The 22,029-nt window shown below is 40.7% G+C and overlaps 1 protein-coding gene across 1 annotated transcript in view; it reads left to right on the forward strand.

Moving 5' to 3' along the window:
- SLC35F4 (solute carrier family 35 member F4) overlaps window positions 1-11,781 on the forward strand; it is a 151,087-nt gene extending 139,306 nt beyond the window's left edge. Inside the window, exons 5-8 of the mRNA XM_054567508.1 lie at window positions 4,809-4,934; window positions 6,961-7,153; window positions 9,348-9,437; window positions 11,483-11,781. Coding sequence (XP_054423483.1) covers window positions 4,809-4,934; window positions 6,961-7,153; window positions 9,348-9,437; window positions 11,483-11,724 — 651 coding nt within the window. The 3' untranslated portion in view covers window positions 11,725-11,781. The remainder of the gene's footprint in view (window positions 1-4,808; window positions 4,935-6,960; window positions 7,154-9,347; window positions 9,438-11,482) is intronic.
- The last annotated feature ends 10,248 nt before the right edge of the window (window positions 11,782-22,029 follow it).

A 22,029-nucleotide genomic window follows, 5' to 3' on the forward strand; every position in this document is an offset into this window, starting at 1 on the left:
AGCAGATTTGGGAGATGAAATCATGTCCCTTTAGCTTGGTACCCACATATTTTCTAGCTATAACTGGGTCCTCGTGTAGTTAACTTCTCAAACTGTGGCTCTTTGGGAGACTTTTCTACATCCACCAAGAACCAACCAGAGAATGTCAGTTAAAGTGAATCTTTCATTGCTTGAACTGCACTTCTCTGAATTGAAATTGGGCTCCAGAGCGCTCTAAATCAGGACACTGGAGCTGAGCTGCTACTGATTTGTGCCGATATTACACATTTAGATAAGATTCAAGATAACTTTTTGTTTCCATCTTGCCTTTGGTTGACATTTATGCAGTAACTATTTGTTCAGGTGTAATGCAGAATCATCTGTCCAGAGCCTTGATGGTTCCTGGAGGTGGTAGTAAAGGATGGGTAGTGAGACTCATCCTTTTCAACCCCCTCTTGGCAGGAGATCGATATATGAATATAGAGGAAAGAAAGCTGAGTTGCAGTGGCTCTGATTTTATGTCCACAAAGAATCCATAACCCCTTCACTAAGGTATAGTCAATAGGTCCACTCTATACACTCCCATAGACTCTTTAGTCTTTCCTCCTGGCATTTCTTTTCCTTTTTCACATTAGTCTCTCATTTAGATAATTTTCAGAGGGATTTTATTCATATAAAAATAAATGTGTATATGTGGCAGGCGATAGGGAGGTGGGAATCTTGGTTTGAGGGGCTGCACCCCTTTGACCAGGTCTAGGGACCCACCCTTCACCCCTCGTGGGCACACACACAATATATGAACAGCTGTAGACTGCCCACCTCTTTCATTTCTCTCACCTCCAATCCTGATCAATTTCACAGAATCTGAGTAAAAAGATGGTTCTTCTTTATGAAACATTAAACCTAACAGATACACATGTTCTAGGATTTCGTACAGCCATGGTTCCTTGAAAACAGACTCTATCAAAATACATTCAGAGAGAATAAGATGATCATCAGAGCAGGACTCATTGGCCAAGCCATTAATGTGTAGCCCACCTTCAGCTGCTGTCCTTTAGTCTTGAACTTGAGTACAGCCTGCTGGCAGTGTAGCTTCGAGGCCTGCTACTTTAGAGGCTACTGTATGCTTGAGACTCAAGGGTCCATTGTGAGCCAATAAAGCTCCTCCGTGCTCCACTCAGCTTCAGAAACAGTGTTGACCACAATGCAAATTAAGTAAGATGTTGGGGGTTACAAATAGAAATAGAAGAAATTAAAAGTCCATTTCAATGCCCTGAACCCTAGAAGAGCTGATATTGCTATGCAAATAATAATTATGGAAACTTCATCAAGGAGAAACATAGTAGACGTAATGAGACTGGAAACCCTCATGGACATCCAGCAGTGGGCCCAACCGTTGTGATTTTTGAGGGTCTGAGCCCAAAGAGAGGGGAAAAAGGTGAAGATACAAGAAAGGAAACACAGCCAAAAGCCACTTTGCTAGCCTTTATCTATATGGACTAATTCTTTGAGAGGTGAAAGAAGCCTAGATTTCACGCAGGGTCACAGGTGATCTACAGCACAGTGAAATCACCTTTCTGGCCTTTGGGCATGAGGAACAGGCTTGAACAGCCTCATGATCCCTCCAGTTGGCCCAGAAAGTTGATGCGGAGGCTCTCAGAGGGGGCTCAGCCTGAAGAGGAAGGTAGCTGTCTTGGGAGCGGATGTTGCTCAAGTAGCATGCTGGGATACTGGGGTCGCACCATGATGGGAGAGGATAGAGAGGGTCAGAGAGTTAACAGTGAGGTATTGTCAGTTCTATGGTCACTGTAGTTACTACCCTTCTCACGCCAAACAGATTCAAGTAATGGTGGTGGTGGGATTTCCATCTTATTTAGACACCTCTGGCTGGTTAAGGGGCTAGAACTGGAATAGACGGTGAGGAGAGCCGAGTTTTTCTGAAGCTGAGCAGGTGGCCCAGGAGATGGTGTGTTGTCAGCACAGAAGTCATTCATGTGCATACGGAAGTGCTCAGAAGCACTTTTGTGGTTTCACCGTGTGGACGTACACATATGAACACTTTTGACACAACAGTTAAGGCGCTGTTCCTGCTGCTGGCACATTTCCAGTGTCCTGAGCCCAAGAAGAGTTGTTTCATGTTTTTCTGTGAAGAATAATAAACGATTAATCTTTCCTTAATGACTAATTCTGAAAATGCACATGACTCAGAACTGTGCTTGGGTTATTTGTTCTCTGGAAATCTGAAGATTATTTACTCTGCAATGAACTGATGGAGCCAAGCAGCGCCACGCTGGGACCATCCAAATGACCTCTCCAAAGGAGACTTCCACACAACATTTTCCTGCATTTCCTAGATTAGCTGAGATCCCTTCCCTTAGTTCCAACTGTGTGGATAAGAAACATACTGCAAATTTCTTCAAACATAGCTGTAGAGAACTGATTTTATCAGATAGTTGTGAAATTTAAATAAAAATGTGGAAAATCATTTAACTTATCTTTCTCCTCAGGAAACCTATATAACCTATAAATTATTAACCTATAAACTACTTTTCATACCATAGGAACGAATTTTTTCTAACATGTCAAATATTCAGATTTTCATGCTTTTAGAACTTAACTAACAGCATTGTGTGACCCCCTGAAGGGAAAAATGTTTCTCTCCATGAAGGCAATTGAAAGAGACACTGCTGTAATTGATATGTCAGTTTAAGTGGTCCAGGCTAATATGTTCATGAGCATTTGACTATAAAATGTAATGGAGATTTTAAAGAGGCCCATCAAGGTTATAACTTGAAATTGCCATAAAATTATGTATTCTTTGTCCATATCTAATTCCTATCTTGAGAAAACTTATAATAGTAGTGTTATCCACAGCAATTTTTACTAATGGGTGACTCAGGAAAAGAACCGTTCCAAACTAGGGTCAGATCCTGGGGGCAATAGTTTTTAATACTTATCCCTTTCTAGACAGTGATTTTGTTTTTTGCTTTTTGTTTATTTGTTTGTATGGGCTGTTAGTTTTCATAATTCCCTAAACCCTGAATTATATAGTATAGAAACATATAATAATTTAAAATATGAAACAGCACATTATGTTAAAGATCATTAGGATTAACATTGTGTTCTCTTAACCTTGTTTTGTTTATTTGACCAAGAAAATACAATTAGTGTTTGGCCAAAAAGAAAACCACTCACAAATATTAATTCAAATTTATTATCCTACAAGTTCAGTCTTATGAGGAGACCTATGTGTGCACCTGAATACTTTAACCCATGGGCATTATTTAACACAAAAACAAATCAGAAAATGCGAGGGTCCTATGTGCCTTTTCATTGTTTGAAATCAAACTGCCCAAAGAATTTCTGTAAATCCCTGGCTGAACTATAAACCTACAAATCAAAGGAAATGATAGCCCTCACAGAATTTCCAGGTCTAGATAACCCCCTCACCATGTTTATTTATGAATCTATTACTTCTTGTTTGGAAAATTTCCTTGACACCTCATGGTGTGTATATTAAATTCTATTCCCTGCAGTTTGAGGCACAGTCTAACTAGAACACATGCCTGGCAGCTTCAGAGAATATGATATTCACTCAGCAAGAGAAACGCCTCCCATCAAGCAGACTCCCGGATCACACTTTATGAAGACAGTTTTTCACTGCTGACATGTCAGCGTCTGTTCTCAAGTTCTCCCGCTGTTTTTCATAAAGGATGCTTTAGTGCAGAGCCGGCCCTGAAACCAACTGTGCACTTGCTTTTGGTGGTTATTAACAAAAGAACTGCTTTAGCAGCATTTAAATTATGTGTTATCATTATCCTACACTGCATACAATTACATGTTAAAGATCTACGTTTTGTTGTAATAAATAATTCACTTAAAAAAATGTTCAAAGGGGCAAAAAAATCACATGTGAAAAAGCTATCTACAGAGGAACTGATTTACTGGGGAATACTCAGAACTGAAGCTTAACAAAATTAATTGCCACATATGTTTAAATTTCTCACAAAGTTGCATCTTGGTTTTAAAGTTGGCGAGACAACTTTGAAGTATCTGAATTGCTCCAGTAGAAGACAATTAAAGAAACAGATGCAAATCAGCATTTTACAAAGGAGCAGACTCTTGTTTTAAATATACCAAGCATCATATCAAATTACAGTAAACTGTTATGATTGCAAATTATGAACAGTTCACTTTATGGGATTAATGTTCTAGAATAATTAAATAAAACTATCTTTCTGTGATTTAATTTACATGAAAACAAAAGGAAGAACTGGCCTCCATTTGACATTCCAAGTGACAATGCAAGCTTGCTCCTTATAAATTAATATGAGATTACTCACTTTCATTTTTCCCCTTGCCCCATTTTGTCTCTTAGCTGCATCAATATAATGCCTCCCTAATCAAGTTCTAGTTGTGTGGAGGTCTTCAGAAACATGCATTGATCTAAGGAGCTGATTAAAATGTAGGCTAAAGTTTGAAGAAAAAGAATACAGTATAGATGAAAAGGCGTAGAACTGACTTCCTATTAACTTTATTTCACCAATATGGATACAAATCTCTATGAAAATGAACTAAAAAATTAAGCTAAAATTACTAGTCCTTGATTTGAATGTGAGCAGCTTTTATACTCTCCACCTGGGTGTTTCACGAGTATACTCATTTCTCGTTAATACTGACCCTTCTACAATTGAACAGCAATGTACAGAGGTAACTGGGTTTGAGGAAGTATTTAGCAGCTTTCATGAAGTCTTCAATTGCTTGCTCTGGAATATGGAGTCATCAGATTTTTGTTTTTTGTTTTCATTTCTTTGCATTCTATTTGACAGATAGTTGCCACAATAATGGCAATTACGGGCATAGTCATGATGGCTTATGCAGATAATTTCCATGCTGACTCGATCATTGGAGTGGCATTTGCAGTGGGCTCAGCCTCTACATCTGCATTATATAAGGTACGTTGTGCACCTTCTTATGAAGTTGATTGTCGTTTGTAGCTTAGACTTAAATAATAAAGGAAGGACAAAGAAAATCTTGGCTAGAAAAAAGTGAAGATGATCTACAAAGTACCATTTCTTGAGTACTTGCTGTACGCTGGGTGCTTGCCAGAAAATTGTTAATGCACCGTGCTGAGACATAGGTGCTTATCTCCAATTTCAAAGAGGGAACTGGGTTTGAGGAAGCATTTAGCAGCTTCCATGAAGTCTTCAATTGCTTGCTCTGGAATATAGAGGCATCAAAATTAAAAAACTTTTTTTGGCATTTGGTGTGTTAATATTGTTTGAATGACAGAGGAGGAAGCTGAGGCTTTGGACCATTAAGTAGCTTGCCCAAGTTCATACAACTAGGAAATGATACTTAGATGGGCCAACTCCAAAGCCCTTGCTCCGCAGCACCCCCGACCCCACATCACCAATCAGTTGGAGCAGAGGCTGAGAAAGACCTTTCTCCTCTTTATGTTTCTTTAATTGAACTACCTATGGTCATTATCTTAACTCCAATTGAGGTGTTGAAAATAATAAACAAGCTGTCATTTGAGAGGTTACCTTTTGCTACCTATTAACTCTGTGCCACAGAAGCTCTTTTATTAGGAAATGAAGGGTCTCTTCCCCTCTGAAAGATGCTTCAGGTCTGCGTTATATACTCACCATTCTTTCTCACCTGGAACTGCCTGTCATCAATGAAAATTCTATTCAGTCATTGCCCTTAACTTCAGAAGTGAGGACTAAGAGAGCAGATCTAAAAGACTGTGCCCCAAAACTCCATATTTCAGAGCCAACTTTCTGGATGTAGCTAAGGAACTATTCCACTTTCATCTCTCTTGGTGTTTCAATGAGGAAATTCCCTCTGAAAGGCAGAAAATGCCCTTTCCTGCTCTCGTGGATGACTGTTCTGGCTATTTGCCAGCACTGTGGCTCAGAGGACACTGAGTTTATTTCCATACTGACATCTCCTGGCCCGCTGATTCTGTGTGACAAGCTTGATGAGTGTTCACTCAATTGCCATTAGCATCTAACCTGCCCCCAACTGAGACTCCACTGAGATGTCTGATGTGACCAAAGACTAGCATGTGATCACGGTCTCTTGATTAAGCCTCTCAAAAGAAAAAAAAGAGCAAGGTTGATGGAAATTAAAAGCAGTATCTGGCATAGCTGTGTGACCAGGATGGCTATCTGATACACAGGATTCTCCTGACCATGTTCCAGGTGGATTCATTACAGGAGCAGTAATATTTGCTGACATGCACACAATCGCACATGCATCTTAGAGAAGACTTACCTCATTCTCCATTGTTTGAGGATTAATGGAGGAAGCAGAGGGGTTAAAAAAACAAGATACGTGGGCTAGAGTCCTGGCTCCTCCCCAGTCTGATGTGTGACATTAGGTTAGCCATTCATGCCTTCTTGCTGTCTTTCTCTGTACACAGATTTATAATCCAGAGAAAAATAATTTTTAATCTGCAGAATGAACAGTGTTTGTGAAAATATTTTAAGCTCTGAGAGAAAAGTACTTATAAATCCAAGGCATCATTATTATTTATCTCAACACATAGTGACAGGCTCTCTCTGTCCAATATGGTTTTCAGTATCTGTCAAAACAGGAGTGGAATGAATCCCATGCTTGGAGGGAAGGATTGATGGCATCTCGATCTGGAAGATTTTTCTGGGCTTCTCTGCTTTTATTTATGATGCATCCTATACCATCACACTGGTCTTGGTGCTCAGCACAGCGTATAGTATCCCAGCAGTTTCCGCCACCATAAGGAATTTGTTTTATGGCATTTGCTGTTTCATATGAAGGCTATAGAGCATTCTAGTTCCTTATCTCAATGCTGCATTAGATGACATGCAGGTGGCACGTAAGAAGATACGGAGGATAAACACTGGGCCAGTTAGTTCACTGTGTAGGGGAATAGAACTCAGCTTTCTGATGCAGCAAAGTCTCCGACTGTGCAGCTTAAGAGCTTCTTTCCCATTCCAGGTTTTGTTTAAGATGTTTCTCGGAAGTGCCAACTTTGGTGAAGCAGCACACTTTGTCTCCACGGTGGGTTTCTTCAATTTAATCTTCATCTCCTTCACCCCGGTCGTCCTGTATTTCACCAAGGTGGAACACTGGTCCTCCTTTGCAGCTCTGCCCTGGGGCTGCCTCTGTGGGATGGCAGGGCTGTGGCTGGGTAAGTGACCCCAGGTTTTGCCTTCCCTTCCCTATGTCACTTGAGCTCTCCTTGGGTGGTTAAATTATCATATCCCCTTGGGCTCCTCTGTCTTCTATTTCCCAAACTCACCTAAGGTTGGTTCATGTTATTGGATTTGGAAGGGTCTTTGCAGATTATTGCTTGATTAGATCAGAGCTCTCCAACTGGTGTGCCTCGTAGGGGTTAAAATGTGAGCTGGAGGCCCAGCCACTCTGATCACCACAAGTCTGCAAGCAGCCTTGCCCATCCTTTGTGATGTACCGTATGATGTTATTGTGTTCCAAGTGTGCCACGGGGTGTCAGGCCGAGGGAGAGTGGGACAGCCTCATTCAAGGAACTCAGAATGGTTCAAAATGGCTGGAGCACCAAGTGCAGGGGTCATGAGGAGGAAGGAAGGAGATGACATTCGGGACAGAAGCCAGTCAAGAAGGACCTGGGAAGCCACGTTGATGGGTTGAATTTAAAATCCACTTAAATTTTTTATTGACTATATTGGGGGACATTGGTTCACAAAAATCATACAGATTTCAAGCGTACAACTCAATAAAACATCATCTGCACCCGGCATCGTGTGCCCCTCACCCCAAGCAAAGTCTCTTTTTGTCCCCATTCTCCCCGCTTTTACCTACCCCGCCCCCCAACTCCCCTTTCTCTCTGGCTATCACCACACTGTTGTCTGTGTCTATGTGTCACGCATATGTTTTTTGGTTAATCTCTTCACTTTCTTTCATCTCTGACAGCTGTCCATCTGTTCCATGTATCCAAACTTCTTTCTGTTTTGTTTGTCGGTTTATTCTGTTCATTAGATTCTACAGAAAAGTGAGATCATATGAAATCCACTTACTAATCTCCCAGCAGGGAGGTGACAGGCTCCCATCTGCATTGTAAACAGCCCACTCTAGCTGTGTACAGAGAATGAATTTGAGACAGCAAGCCCTCGCTAAGCAAGGCAAGAAGGCAGAACTGGGCTTGGTGGCTCAGCCAGGTAGGCTGTGCCTAGATGCTAACCAAGAAAAAAATCACCTGGACTCTTTTTAATATTTTTCTCCCAGCTCCCTGTAACTCTGAGGCAGTCCGCTTCACCAGGGGCCCCCCACTTTCAGGCTGTGCCCCTGCTGTAACGATGTGAGGGGAACCTGAAAAATAACAAGCCTGCTCTTCTCTGGCCAACTAGTCAAACACCCGCCACCAAGTGACTTAATGTCTCTTTACTCTTTCCCTTTCTACGCTGCTTCTCTTTCCTCACACCACCTAAGACAGTCCCTCTGCCCACTCCACATTTCCCCACAAGACTCGATCTACAAGACATCTGCCAGCCCTCACTTGACTTTCTTTATGAAGGTGACATAATCCGAAACACAATCTGAGGCAAGACTGTAATTCTCAGAAGAAAAATATGCTCTTATTTTCTTCCCCCATAGGCACTGGGTCATCTGTTTTATACTCTGGCCCAGGCCCTAAGGGGAGGTCTTAAGCAAGATAGGAAAGGCTTCAACTAATTGTTGGTCCTTTGAATCCTACATTTGAAGACCAAAAATATGTGGCTTTGACCTGTCATAACCTCTGCTAAGTTAAGTAGAAATCAATAGTAATGTTTCCACAAGACCAAACATCCTAATGAAAAGTGCCTCGACAATTTCCTGACAAAAACCAATCTAACTGGGGACAATCACAACCAAAATCTCACTGACGGTGGCCCCATCTGTGTACACATGATCTCCAGTTGCTGCAAAGTAACCCTCCCCTAAGACGTATATCTAGACATGTCTAATCCCTGCCCCTGAGCAAGCCTGCTCCGGCTGGATGCCTTCCATGCTGGCTGGGCACTGGTTCCTCACCAAGCAGCGTGGATTCCACACTCCTCTGGGTGTAGTATCATAGCACAGTGAATTGATTATTCCACCTCTTTGCGTTTGCTCCCTACACCCTTTGCCAGCCAGCTGGCAAGAGATCAGGCAGCCAGAGTGGCAGAGGAGAAAGAAAGAAGACTACTTCAGGTGAGATATGCATACCTCCATCTCCAAAATTAGAAGATTAATTGACCAAAGGTGGAGACAGTTTAAAAGGCATGTTTAGCACAGATATTGATTCTTTTACATTAAGAAGGAAAGCAGCCAGCATATCAATTTCCCTTCATCCTTCAATATCCTCAATATCCTCCTTTATTTTACAGTCTTCAACATCCTGGTGAATGTCGGCGTGGCGCTGACATACCCCATCCTAATCTCCATTGGGACACTGCTCAGTGTCCCTGGAAATGCAGGTACTGGTACAATTTGACATGTGCACAGTAAGTCTCCTGCTCGCATTTGTTTTACATCCTGAGTTCTTTCTTTGAACAATTGTGAGATATGTCCCTTGCCTGCCTGGGAAGATGTTTTTAAATATCACGAAGGTGGCAGACAACAGAATAGCTATGCAACAGATATAAAATTTGCAGCTACAAACCCTGCTTTTACTTGATTGTGCTTAAATACTGAATGTATCATTTGGGTTTCATGTAATCTCCCTGACAACCTAATTTTGTGGTATTTTTAGAGGAAGTCCTATGGAAACAAAAGGCCTCCCAGCATAGGACTCTCAAGTGCACATCACTAATGAAAGTGTAGGAGATGTGCAGGGTGCTGGCTCCCCATCAGACCAAACCTGGGGAGCAGCAGAAGCTTCCCCCGGGGGCATGGCAGATGGCTCTCTGGAATAGAGATAGGAAAAAAAGCAATTTGATTCACTTCGGCAAGAGGAGAAGTTGTCTTTCCAGGATAACCTTTCTAATGAAACCTTTCAGTGGAACAAGTAATGGAACTGGGTTATCTGGATGACTGCACAGTCCTTCTAACTTTAAAATTCTGCGAATCCAAACCACAGGTAGCCATCTTTCTTTGCCTCAGGACAATCAGAAAGTTGTTTATTGAGCACTTACTATGGGATTGAGACTGTAGAAAACATAGGGAAAAATGACATTATTGTTCCCTTAAGAAGTTTATGCCTGCATTTGGAAAATGAGAGCACCATACATGAAATCACTTAGAACTCTACAAAGTAATTTATTATTAAATGCCAAATTGTGTGACAGACCCCAAGGACTATAAGATATTCAGAGGAAAGGAATATTAGGGAGGAGTGGAGTTGTCAAGAAAGTTTATTCATTCATCCATAGATTCATTCATTCAATAAATAATTTCTGAGCACTTAGTGTGTACCTGGAACTGTTATAACCCTGGTGAGAGATCCTGAACAAGGCATAGGCCCTGCATTCAGAGCTATGTATTATCAGGAGGGAAACAAAAGAGAATTCTTTTGGTAGAGGTATGTAGTGAACACTCTGATAGTTCCAAGGAGGGGCAACCAAGAAGGCTCCTTGCAAGAAGCCTAAATGGAGAGATCTAGGAGAGGAGTTAGCTGGATGAAATGGGTATGAGGAGGGAAGGGCATTCCATGGAAAAAACAACAGCATGTGTATGACCAACAATTCCACCATTAGGTACATACCCCCCAAACTGAAAACAGGGACTCAAAAATATCATTGCACATGAATGTAAGTAGCAGTACTATTCACAATGGCCAAGGTGGAAACACATAAATGTCCATCGACAAGTAAAGGATAAACAAATTTTGATACACACAATGGGATACTATTCAGCCATAAAAGGGGAAGAAGTATGAATACATGCTACAACATAGGTGAACTTCAAAAATATCTTGTTAAGTGAAAGAAGTCAGACACAAAAGATCACATGTAGCATGACTCCATTTATATGAAACATCCAGAACGGGTAAATCTATAGAAACAAACAGTAGGTTGGTAGTTGCCAGGGGTTAGGGGGTAGGGGTTGGGGGCTGCTTAATGGATGAGAGGTTTTATTTTAAAGTGATGGAGATGTTTTGGAAGCAAAGAGAGGTGATGGTTGTACAACATGATGAATGTACTAAAGGCCACCAAGTTCACTTTAAAATGGTTAATTTTATGTTATATGAATTTTGCCTTAATTGAAAATTTTTAAAAGAACAGCATGTGTAACGACCTAAACATTAACAGGCTTGGCTCTGAAGGGATGGAGACAAAAAGTCCTAAGAAGTAATTAAATCAGATCGCAGGGGCCTAAAGGGATAAGTATGATTTAGAGATAAGGAATGAAAAGCAAATGAAGGCAACGCCACGGACAACGGTATAGAAAAAGGAGAGATGAGCTTGAAAGAACAAGGAAGACCTCTGGGAATCTCTAGAAGTAGCACTGACTTGGGTCATTTGTTTTCAGAAAAGCTTAGGAATAGTCATAGACAGTGACTGACCTGATATTTCTTACTTAGCTGTGGATCTCCTGAAGCAGGAGGTGATATTCAATGTCGTGCGCCTGGCTGCTACCATCATCATCTGCATTGGGTTTCTGCTGATGCTATTGCCAGAGGAGTGGGATGAAATTACCCTGAAATTCATCAACAGCCTGAAGGAAAAGAAGAGTGAGGAGCATGTGGAGGACATCACAGATTCCAGTGTGCACCTGCGAAGCAGAAGCAGGGTCAACGGGGCAGTGTCTATACCACTGGCTTAAGGAGAAACACATTTTGAATGCACGTGTATGTATATTCTGTGAATATAATAAAATTTTCTCACTACCTGTATATCCACACAATAGTATTAACTCTGAATTTGGATAAGTTATATGTGAAATAATGCCAACAATAAAAGTTTACATTTATATGTGTATCAAGGAACTGGTATAAATAATCATAATAAATTTTTTTTTATTAAAACATTCATTCTTGTTCTATTTCTTTTGGTTTTTCTTTGGGGGGGTGGAGTTTCTTTCCTACAAATTCACAAAATTTCCTGAAAACATGAGACTCTATTAAATTATGGACTTGTCATTACCTTTTTCCCATCTGGAAGTGAGGTCTTTTCATTCAGAGAAAGCTGCCTACAAGGAAAACACATGAAAAGGATACATACTTTTTATTTATTTAAGACCAGTAAGAGCCTTAAATTTGAAAGGTGGAATGTAATTAAACATATTAACAGAGCACCCTCTTTCTATATGCAAGACCTTCACTAGGAATTAAGGAGAAGTGAAGATGTATTGTAGAAGGCCCCATCTGCACTTCGATGTGCTTCATGTAGTACAGAGCATAAGAGAGGTTACAAATATCTCTAAAAGGAGGTAGACATTTGAAAAAGGGACAGTGGTGACAGAGACGACATCTGTTGCCAGCAGTCTCTAAAGCTCTTCACCACCAAGTTTTTTTTGCAAGAGTCATTGATATTTGCTGTCATTTTTTCAACTCCCATTCACTCTTGAATTCACTGCAACCCACCTTCTGCCCCCTTCATTCTCCCAAAAGGCCATTTGCCAAGGTCACCAATAACTTCTCTTTTGAAAAACCTTTTTGACACCGTTCAACCCTTACTTTATTGTCCCCTCTGCAGCATTTGGCACGATGACCACTCATTTTTTTTCCCTGAAATAGTCTCCTCTCCGAGGTCCCACTTTAATCTCCTTGTTCTCTTCCTCCCTCACTGCCTGCTTCTCTGGGCCCCTCTCCCTAGGTTGCTCTCATCACTGTCAGTGTTCAGTCCTTGGCTTTCTTCCACATTTTCCGTTGGGGATCTCATCTCCTCCCATACTTCAAAGGTCATCTAGATGGTAGTAGCTTCAAAATCTTTACCTTCAGCCCCAATTGGTCTCTGAGCTTCAGATTAGACTACTCACATGCCTTCTGCAAGCTAACTTGGATGCCTCACTGTTCACTTCAGGTTCAAGAGCAAAGTTGAATTTATCATCATCTCTCTTCCCCAGACATAGTTCTTCTTCTCTCTTGTTCCCTGTCTAGGTTAATGGGACCATCAGTCACTAGCTGCCTAAGTCAGAGATCAACCTTAACTTCTGCCGTCCTCACCCTCCACATCTAAACCATAAGTCCCATTGTTTCTCTTTCTTAGTATTTCTTCTGTCTATACAGTTCCCCACACTGTTACCTATTCTAAGCCCGATCATGTTTCCCTGCTGAATGAAAGACACTCCTTACATTACTCTCTTCAACTCCTAATCTTGCCTTGTCCCTTTTGTGCCCTATAGAGTAACTTTTCTAATATATCAATTTGATCATTCTACTCCCCTGTATAAAACACTTCAGTGGCATCTCATTGTCCTCAAAATAAGGCCCAGACACCTTTGCATGCCATTCACAGTTCAGTGACTGGCCCATGCCGGTCCGCCTCCAGAGGAGCACTATCCAACAGGACTTCCTCTGAGGGTGGAACTGTTCCACACTTGCACTGGCACAGAAGCCACAAGTGGCCATCAAGCTCTCCAGGCACAGCTAGTGCAACTAAGGGACTGCATATCTAATTTTATTTATTTTGAAGTCACTTGAAATAAAATTTAAGTAGCCATATGTGGCTCCTGGCCACCATTTGGGACAACACAGCTCCAGGGCCTCGTTCCACCACACCAGGCCCTGGGGGCCCTGGAAGCCCTCTGCTTTGGGGACTCTACACTTCTTGCAGTTCTTCAGTCAAGACATGCTCTCTTTCCTGTACTTTCTTTTCCTCTCTCATCACTTAAATAACCCTTACGTAGGCTTCATGACAGGATTTTAGTCTTATTTTCCCCGGGAAGTCTTCTCTTATCCCCCATACTGGACGATACGGCTTCCTTAGAAGCCTCTGGTCTCCCCAGTGGAGCACTGGTCACCGCCCCGCCCCGCCCCCACCCGTGGTAATCGTCAGCCTACTCATCGGACTCCCCAGCAGCCCATGAGCAGGGACTGCGGGGCATTGACCATTGTGTTCCAGCCCAGTGCCTGGCACTTACAGACATTCAAGAAATGAGTGAATGGATTGTTTTACAAAACTATGTTAGATCACCCTTAACTAAGGGTAGGCAGCCTCACAGATGAGATTAAACACCAAAGGGGTGAAATGTGCCGTAGCCTGTTTTGTGTTTCCACAAAATGCCAACGTACTAAACTGATGAAAGGCATTTCTTCCCTAACAGGCTGCTTAGGGCAGCCAGCAATTTAAGATAATCTGCACTTTCTGGGAAATTTAGTGCAAGAAGTCAAATCTTTTGGCTATCTGTTTTACTATGCTTTCTTTATTTAAATGTCCCCAAAAGTATAGGTGAGACAATCACAGGGCAAGCAGAGGGGACTCAGGATACCACACCTGTTGGCTGGGAATCATGGTAAATTAAAACCTTATCATTTTTTTCATTTCTCTGTTATTTTTTTTTTGAAAAGGCAGTGCTAGTCCCCTGGCATAGAGAGATAACGTGCTATTAACTAAAATAACTACCATGACTCACTTTAAGCTTTGCAAAAATGATATAAAATAAATGAAATGTATTCTTAATAAATATGAGTTAATTCATAATCTAAATCAAGTTGGTTTTGACTATTTAAATGCCATATTGGTACAAGCATTGCTCTTGCTTTGTTTTTAAATTACTGTTAAACAGCAGTAATCACTGACTAACCCACTCCAGCATCTTGCCATTACTTAGCATGACATTTAAAATCCTATTTTGACATGTTTAAGAAATGAGTTGTTTTGCTCTTTTTAGCGATTCATTTTGAAAAATGGAGTCAGCAACCCTGGAAAGCACTAATTCAACCTATGACTGATCACTGTAATTAGCTCAGTCTATATTAAGAAAACACTTCCATTATGGTATTCCTTCACTTATTCATTCAAAAATAATATTAAGTTCCACTTCTGGCTCTGAAGTAAGGCATAATGTCAGGGGATCACCACCTGGCCTCTGCCTGTCTCTAGAGCAGGACCGACTACTAGAACATTCTATCATCATAGAGGCATCCTCTCTGCACTATGAGGAAGGGGATGTGAAATGTTTAGGAAATGGTCCCTGCTTCTGGGAACTTTAGCCTATATAGGTAACTTGTTACCACAGGAAGTAGAACTACAACAACTCAGAAATGTGTTTAAATCACTTTGGGAGTGTGAGATACTCCCTTTGATTCAGGTAAAGTAATCATAAATAAAAATAAGAATACCTTTCCTTGCTACCTCTCATGGTCATGGTAAGAGTCAGATGGGATAATGTATTTCAGTCACTGAATGAATAGGGCTGTGCCTCCTAGGTGCCTACAATGCACCTTCAATGAGTCAAGTTCAGTTGGGTTTGGAGGATACTGACAAAGTCCCTGCCCTCATGGGTGGAAGTGCTTTGTTGAGGTTGCTATTGTCTTGTCTCTTCACCCAAACCAGGTCCCTCCCTGAAACCCAGGAGGCAATGGCTCTGAGGTGACTAAATGAGCAATACAGTTCAGGGATTAGAGAGCCTATGTCACTACCCTAACTACACTTCTGAAAAGTGTGACTTTGGCGTATTGCTAACCTCTCTGTGCCCCTCAATTTCATGATCAGTAAAATGAGGATATTAATACCTATTGTTTGAGGTTGATAGTATATTAAGTAAGATCACGTGTAGAAGAGCTTAACTGGTTGCCAGACAATCTAGAATTATTAACTACTGTTAGGGTTTCTTCTGTTTACCTTCCTCCAAGTCTTTATCAAGAGCACTCATCCATAGCACTATGCTCCGCAAAGTCTCCAAACCTGGTACAGAGCAGGGAATTTTTCCCAAAATAAACCAGAGAGACCAAAGAAACCTGGCATGAGAAACCGTTGGAGACAGCAAAACAGGGTACACTGTTCCCATTTGCCCGGTTCCCCTCATCACTTCGCGTCATGGCATGCTGGCCCAGCCAGTGGAACTAATTGCCTGACAGAAAAACACACTGGCAAGTTGGGCTCTGAAATTAAAATCACTTCAACCACATTCTGATCGCTTCACAAACAAATTATAGGCCAATCAGTTTTGCTCGTCCAGGCTTTGCACGCCTGTTAATTTTGTGCGGGCGCTGTGTCAAGACACACCAGAGGACAACTGATTTGGAGAAGGACAATTTGCAAGCAACAGAAGAGTGAACAGTATAACCAGCCAAGCATTAGAATGTTTTTGATATTTAAGTACAAATCCTCTTTCTTATCCATAAACCCTGTGACAAGTACAAAAGATGCCTAGTACAGGAGATCCTGGTGTGTCTGGCAGGCTAGAACGGAAGTCTCAATTAATTCTAATTCTTTTTATTTCTTTTTCTCCCCCGACTCCCACCCCCTGTAGCAACTGAGGGTGAGGTAAGAATAGAAGAGGGCAGGAGCTAATGGTGCAGGGGTGCTAACACCAAGACCCCAGGGGCAGAAAGAGCAGAGCCTTGTGCTTTAAATCTCTGATAAGCTGGTGTGCACCCCCCGCCCCCACCATGTATGCCACAAAGGCAGAGGTTACTTTGTCATTGTTTGCTTTGTCATTGGAGACAGGAACACCAGATCTTTTGGGAGCAACGGGAACCTTAAGAGCAAGAATTCTAACCTGGGCTCCAGGAAGGGGCTTCAGCAGTTGTTCCCAAAACACCTGACAGAGTTTTCAAAATAGTATGAACTTAGCTGCTTTCTTCCAGAGGAATTAATTCAGAGAATTCAGAGGCTCTAAAACCATATTGTTCGATATGTTAGTCACTAGTCACCTGAAGCTGTTGAAATATGATGTGCTGTGTCAAATGCACCAGATCTGAATACTCAGTATGAAAAAAAGAATGTAGGCTATTTCATTAATAGCTTTATAGTCATTACACTGAAATGGAAATTTTTTAGATATGTTGGGTTAAATAAAAATATTATCAAATTAATATAACCTGTTTCTTTTTACTCTTTTAATGTAGCTACTAGAACTTTTTAACCTTTCAAATTTGCATCTGTAGCTCACATTACAGATTGCCCAGCAATCTAGTTTTAATAAGCCCTGCTTGAAATTAGCACATGATCACATGACATGAGTAATTCTCTGCATGCTAAGTTTTAAGAACCACTAATGACTGCTGGACTATAAACAGAAAATGATTTGTTGAAATCATAAATTGAACTGTCACATGGACCAAAACTCTCACATTAGTAAGTCTAGTGCAACCTTTCTCTAAGAGGCAAATCTTTACCTGGGAAGCTGACCATTAATGAAAAGGTTGCTTGGTGAGCCTGAGATCAGAGCAAGGCAAGTCAAATGTATGGTTCAAACACTCCCCTTTTGTTCGTGGCTTGCACTTCAACCACCCCCCCCAAACCCCTTGCCCCACCACCACCCACCTTGTGCTGATAAGCTCATTCTTGCTGTATTATTGCAGGCGGTAAAGAGAGGAATCCGAAGAACCAACTGGTAAAATTGCTCCTATCACAAGTCCACTTGCAGAATGTGTTCTACCAAATCCCAGATTGAAACTCCCTTCAGTTAATGACCTTAACAAGTAGATATCAGATGTGCCAGCCCTCAATTTATAGACACTGTTTATGACCAAAATAGTTAATACAGGTACACATATACCCAGAAGTGTCCAGCAGATAGACCTCTGTATGAGCTTATTTTTTGCTACACAAATTCCTTCTTAACTCCTTTTCCCTAAGGGAAAAGCTAACACGTCTAAAGTTAATCCTTCCCTGATTATTTCCCTTACATATGGATTTTCTCCTTATAATGTAATTAGGGGTTCCGTTTACCTGGGTAATTATAAGTAATGCATTGACATTCAGTCTTTGCCAAGACCTCTGCTCTACCTCCTTCCATGTCCTTGGCTTGACCCAATCTTAAAGTCCCAAGAAAGTTGTACTTATTGGTTATGTGGTTTATCTGGACACATTCACCAAAGTTTCCATCTTGTTATATTTTTGTTTGCATTAACTCATTTTAATGTTAAAATATGTCCAGTTTTCACTTTCTTTCATACAGCCTTCTATAAAATCCAATTTTGACTTGTAATTTTTAAGCATTATATATATTTTTATTTTTACTAATTCTATTTCTGTCAGCTAACACCAGTTTAATTCCCCCCTTTTTACATACAAGTTTCCCCTTTCCTTCAATAACTGCTACACATGATCCTGTATGCCTCATCCGTGCCGAATAGGCACTGCAGTGTTTTCTGCTGAGCTGATCACTTACTTCTGATTAATAGGGTTGTTTTTTAACTCTTGAAAATGTTAACATCGTCTATTATATTTGAGCTGGACTGTAAAGCTCTTCCTAACTTTGGCCTTGAAAGAGGACTACCTTCAAGATGCCATTATTATACCAAGTCTTAAAAATGGTATTAACTTCTAGTTCTCAATTCTGTTTTCCAAGAGCCTCTCTGGCACACCTGTGTCTCTTCTTTGTCCCTATCTTCTTTCTTTATATCTCCAATAATATAAAAATCCATGTTCATAATGTTGATCCTTCAGTTCTATATGTTCTAAAGTATTCTCCAGATTTCTGTCTATAAAATTAGAGAAATTTCATGCAGTTCCTTATGTGTGTATTGCAGCTTCTCAAGAGAGGTGGACAAAGATAATAATTAACTTCACACTTGTTAAATAGGTCGTAAAATGTTGGAGCATGAAAGTGAGGTGCTCTGAACTTCAGCTTCATTAATATCATGGCAAATCTACATTTATATCTCAGAAAAAATAACAAGATTGTAACAGTGGCCTGCCCAAGATTGCACATGAGCGTTGGTAGATTGCTGGCCTAAACCAGGATGACTCCCAGTTCACTGGTTTTGTTGTTGTTGCTGTTTTGTTTTGTTTTCACCAGAGTTAACTTTCTATCTCATCCGGGCCAAGGGCATCAGTTTTTCACAAAAGTCATAGCATTTCTTTTCTTTTCTCAGATTAGTGAATCACAGTTGCCATTGAATTTCAAGGCCAGTGCCTCTAAAAATTGGCAAATTCATGAGCAGATATCATTGGCTGCTTCCCCTCTCACCTGTGTTCTGCTGTTTTTGTTCTTATTTGGATTTAAAAAAAGAAAAAGAAAAGAAAGAACAAGAATTCTCCCATTACTGATGAACCAGGGAAAGTTTTGTGGCTAGCAAAGCACCATGTAAGTAAAGCACTATTTCCTTAAAACAGCACAGCACTAATAAAATTAAAATACAGAAAAGTCAAAAATTAAGCTAAAACTCAGAGCACCATTTTAAAGTGCACACCTGCACAGTAGTGACTTTTAAAATTTTGCAGTTTGTGAAATGAACTTTTTCCTTCAATGTGAATGCCTTGATTCATGAAATGTTCCAATTTAATTTCACCTCAACTATCTTTTAACCAAGGTGCATGGTTAAATGAGGGGTCAATTGATCAAATAACATCTGACTGGCCAAAAAATGACTATGAGGTTTGGCAGATGGAAAATGAACTATAGCATTCTTTCCTCTGTGTGTTAAGTGCCACACAAATTATTCATCATACTGCTGGGAGGTGCAGTGAGTTAATAAATCATAAGAATGGCTCAATGTTAGTTGCTCATATCCATTAAATCTGACTTGCTGTGGCTGATGATGGAGCCAGAGAGAATTGAGAAGACTTGATGTCAGAAGCAATGTAACTAAATCAGAATCTTCCAGATCTATGGTTGTTTTTATTCTGATACATGCCATATCTTTTCCTACCGTAACCCTGCCACTATGCTCCTCGTTGTAAAAGGAGGGGTAGTTAAAACCTAAAACAAAATGGTCTTACTTTCAGTCAGTGAAGTGCACACACACAGTCCTAGAGATGGCCACTCTCTGCTTTTGATCCAGGGAAAGGTTCTTAACCATGTCAAGGCCATGTCCATGTCACATGTGCAGGTTTTTCAGTGTGTCTCCAAGCGCTTTCTCCTTGGTATTGGATCTTGGACCAGTCTCTTGAGTAGAACCTCCCAGTTAACCTCCCATCAGAAGAGTCCCCTGTTTCCTCCTCCTCAAACCCCCACTCTCTCCTGCTACTCCCAGGTCCTCTGTCCTTTTCACCCCCAACTCTTTTCCCTCATCAAGATCCTGCGCAGCCTGTGTCTTACCTTCATTGTGAGTTATAAGTCATTTTGTGTCTTTGTCTAGTGTCCCTGAATGGATAGAATGGGTAGGGGTCAATTCATGTCTGCACTATAGTGAAGGAGAGGAGAGAAGCTCTCAGAAAAAAGATCTGAATGACAACTAGCACTTTCCAGTTATAATGATTAAACCCCAGCCACCTCATCTGCTGCAGTATCTTGCTAAGAATATCTATCTCCCTTCTAGCATTACATTATATCCTAAGGGTTCACCTATCTCCACGGCCTTCGTAAGTGACAGTTTCCATTTGGAGATAAACAGAGAAGATAAAAATCTCTCCCTCTCCTTAACTTCCTTCTCCTTTCCCCTCCCTCCCTTCACTTTTTTTCCTTCTCACTGTCTCTGTGTGTGTATGTGTGTGTCTCTCTGGAACCTCAGTCCCATTTTTAAAGCTTTCTGTCTTTATATTCCTTTTACCTTAATCACACACTCTCAATATCTGTTCCCATATATATCCTCCAGATTTCTGTCTATATAAATGGGGAAAATCATGCAGTTCTTTATGTGTGTATTCCATGTCCTCATGGGAGATAATAATTAACTTCACATTTGTTAAATATGTATTAAAATATTGTAGTGTACAAGTGAAGGGCCCTAAACTTCAGATTCATTAGCATCATAGAAAATCTACCTATGCATTTCAGGGGGAAAAAAAAAAACAAGATTGCGACTGTGGCTGCCTCTTTGGAAGGGGATGTGGAACTTGGAATCAAATTTAAAGAAGCCTACATTTTCTTATGTCTGGGGGAAAGCAGAATTAAAAGCCACCACCAAAATAATGTGAAAAGTATACATAACTTTCAAGCCAGGGGAGAATGAAGAAAACTCAATTGATTAATCTGTTTAGGTAGAAAAGGAGAATGAATCAGCATAGATTATTCACTGGTTCATGCACTTGCTCACTCAGTAGAGTTTTACTGAATATCAGTTAGATGCCAGACACTACGTCCCTGTTCACATTCATAGACACAGACACTACGTTCCTGGTCACATCCAGGAAGACTTAGAAATAATTTTCCCCTGGTTTATAAGTCTCTCAGTCTATTTTATAATCTATTAAATGAACACTACTTTGAATAGTTGACCTATTCTATAAGGACATAAGCTATTCTGGCTTTTTCCTTCCCTAAACTCTTGCTTGTTCTAAGATTTGGCTGTGCAAAATAAACATGAGCCACAGGGATCCACATTCAACAGCTGCTACAAAACAATCTATTTCTTCAACCCAAGAATCTCTGATGGCTTTTTCTTCTCCTTTTAGTAGGAGGCTTTAAACTCCAAAATTCAAACAATGAGAAACCAATACAGAAACAGAAAATATTTGACTGAAGTATTTTTTTCCTTTTCCTAAACCATATAACATGAAAGAATTATAGAATTTTGAACCTGAGAAGAACACAAGACATTGTCTTCTCTAACTTCACTTTAGAGATGAAAAAAGTGAGGTTCAGCAAGCTTTGCATAAGACTACAGAGCCGTTAGCAGAAGCCAGCCTGAATACCCTGTCTCTAACTATTGATCCATGGAGAAAGCAAAGACATCTCACTTAAAGAACATCCCCCCAAAATATACACTCAGGCTTTCAACTATTTATTGAGCACCTACTATTTTCTGCTCATTGTTCTGGACACTAAGCAAATGAATGGCCTGACCTCTACTCTCTAGGAGTCTACAATGCAAGATAAAAAACATGTTCCGCAGTGTGCACACAAAGTAATATTGCTCACTTGAATTTCACATTTGCTTTTATTATTTGCTTTAAGATAACAAGTGAAGTGATTAATGGGATCTGTAAACAACTTCACTGGCTCAGAGGTTTCCAAGGATACCACATGAAATCAGCTCTGTACTTAGGAAGGGTCCAGATGATTCCACAGAATCCCAGGAAAATGCTGCCTCATTTGAGGAACAACAGAGACTCTTCCTTCCGGAAGCTCAAG

Source organism: Pteronotus mesoamericanus, unplaced genomic scaffold (assembly GCF_021234165.1).
Source record: "Pteronotus mesoamericanus isolate MK-2021 breed Mesoamerican mustached bat unplaced genomic scaffold, CSHL_Meso_final contig_182, whole genome shotgun sequence".
NCBI lineage: Eukaryota > Metazoa > Chordata > Mammalia > Chiroptera > Mormoopidae > Pteronotus > Pteronotus mesoamericanus.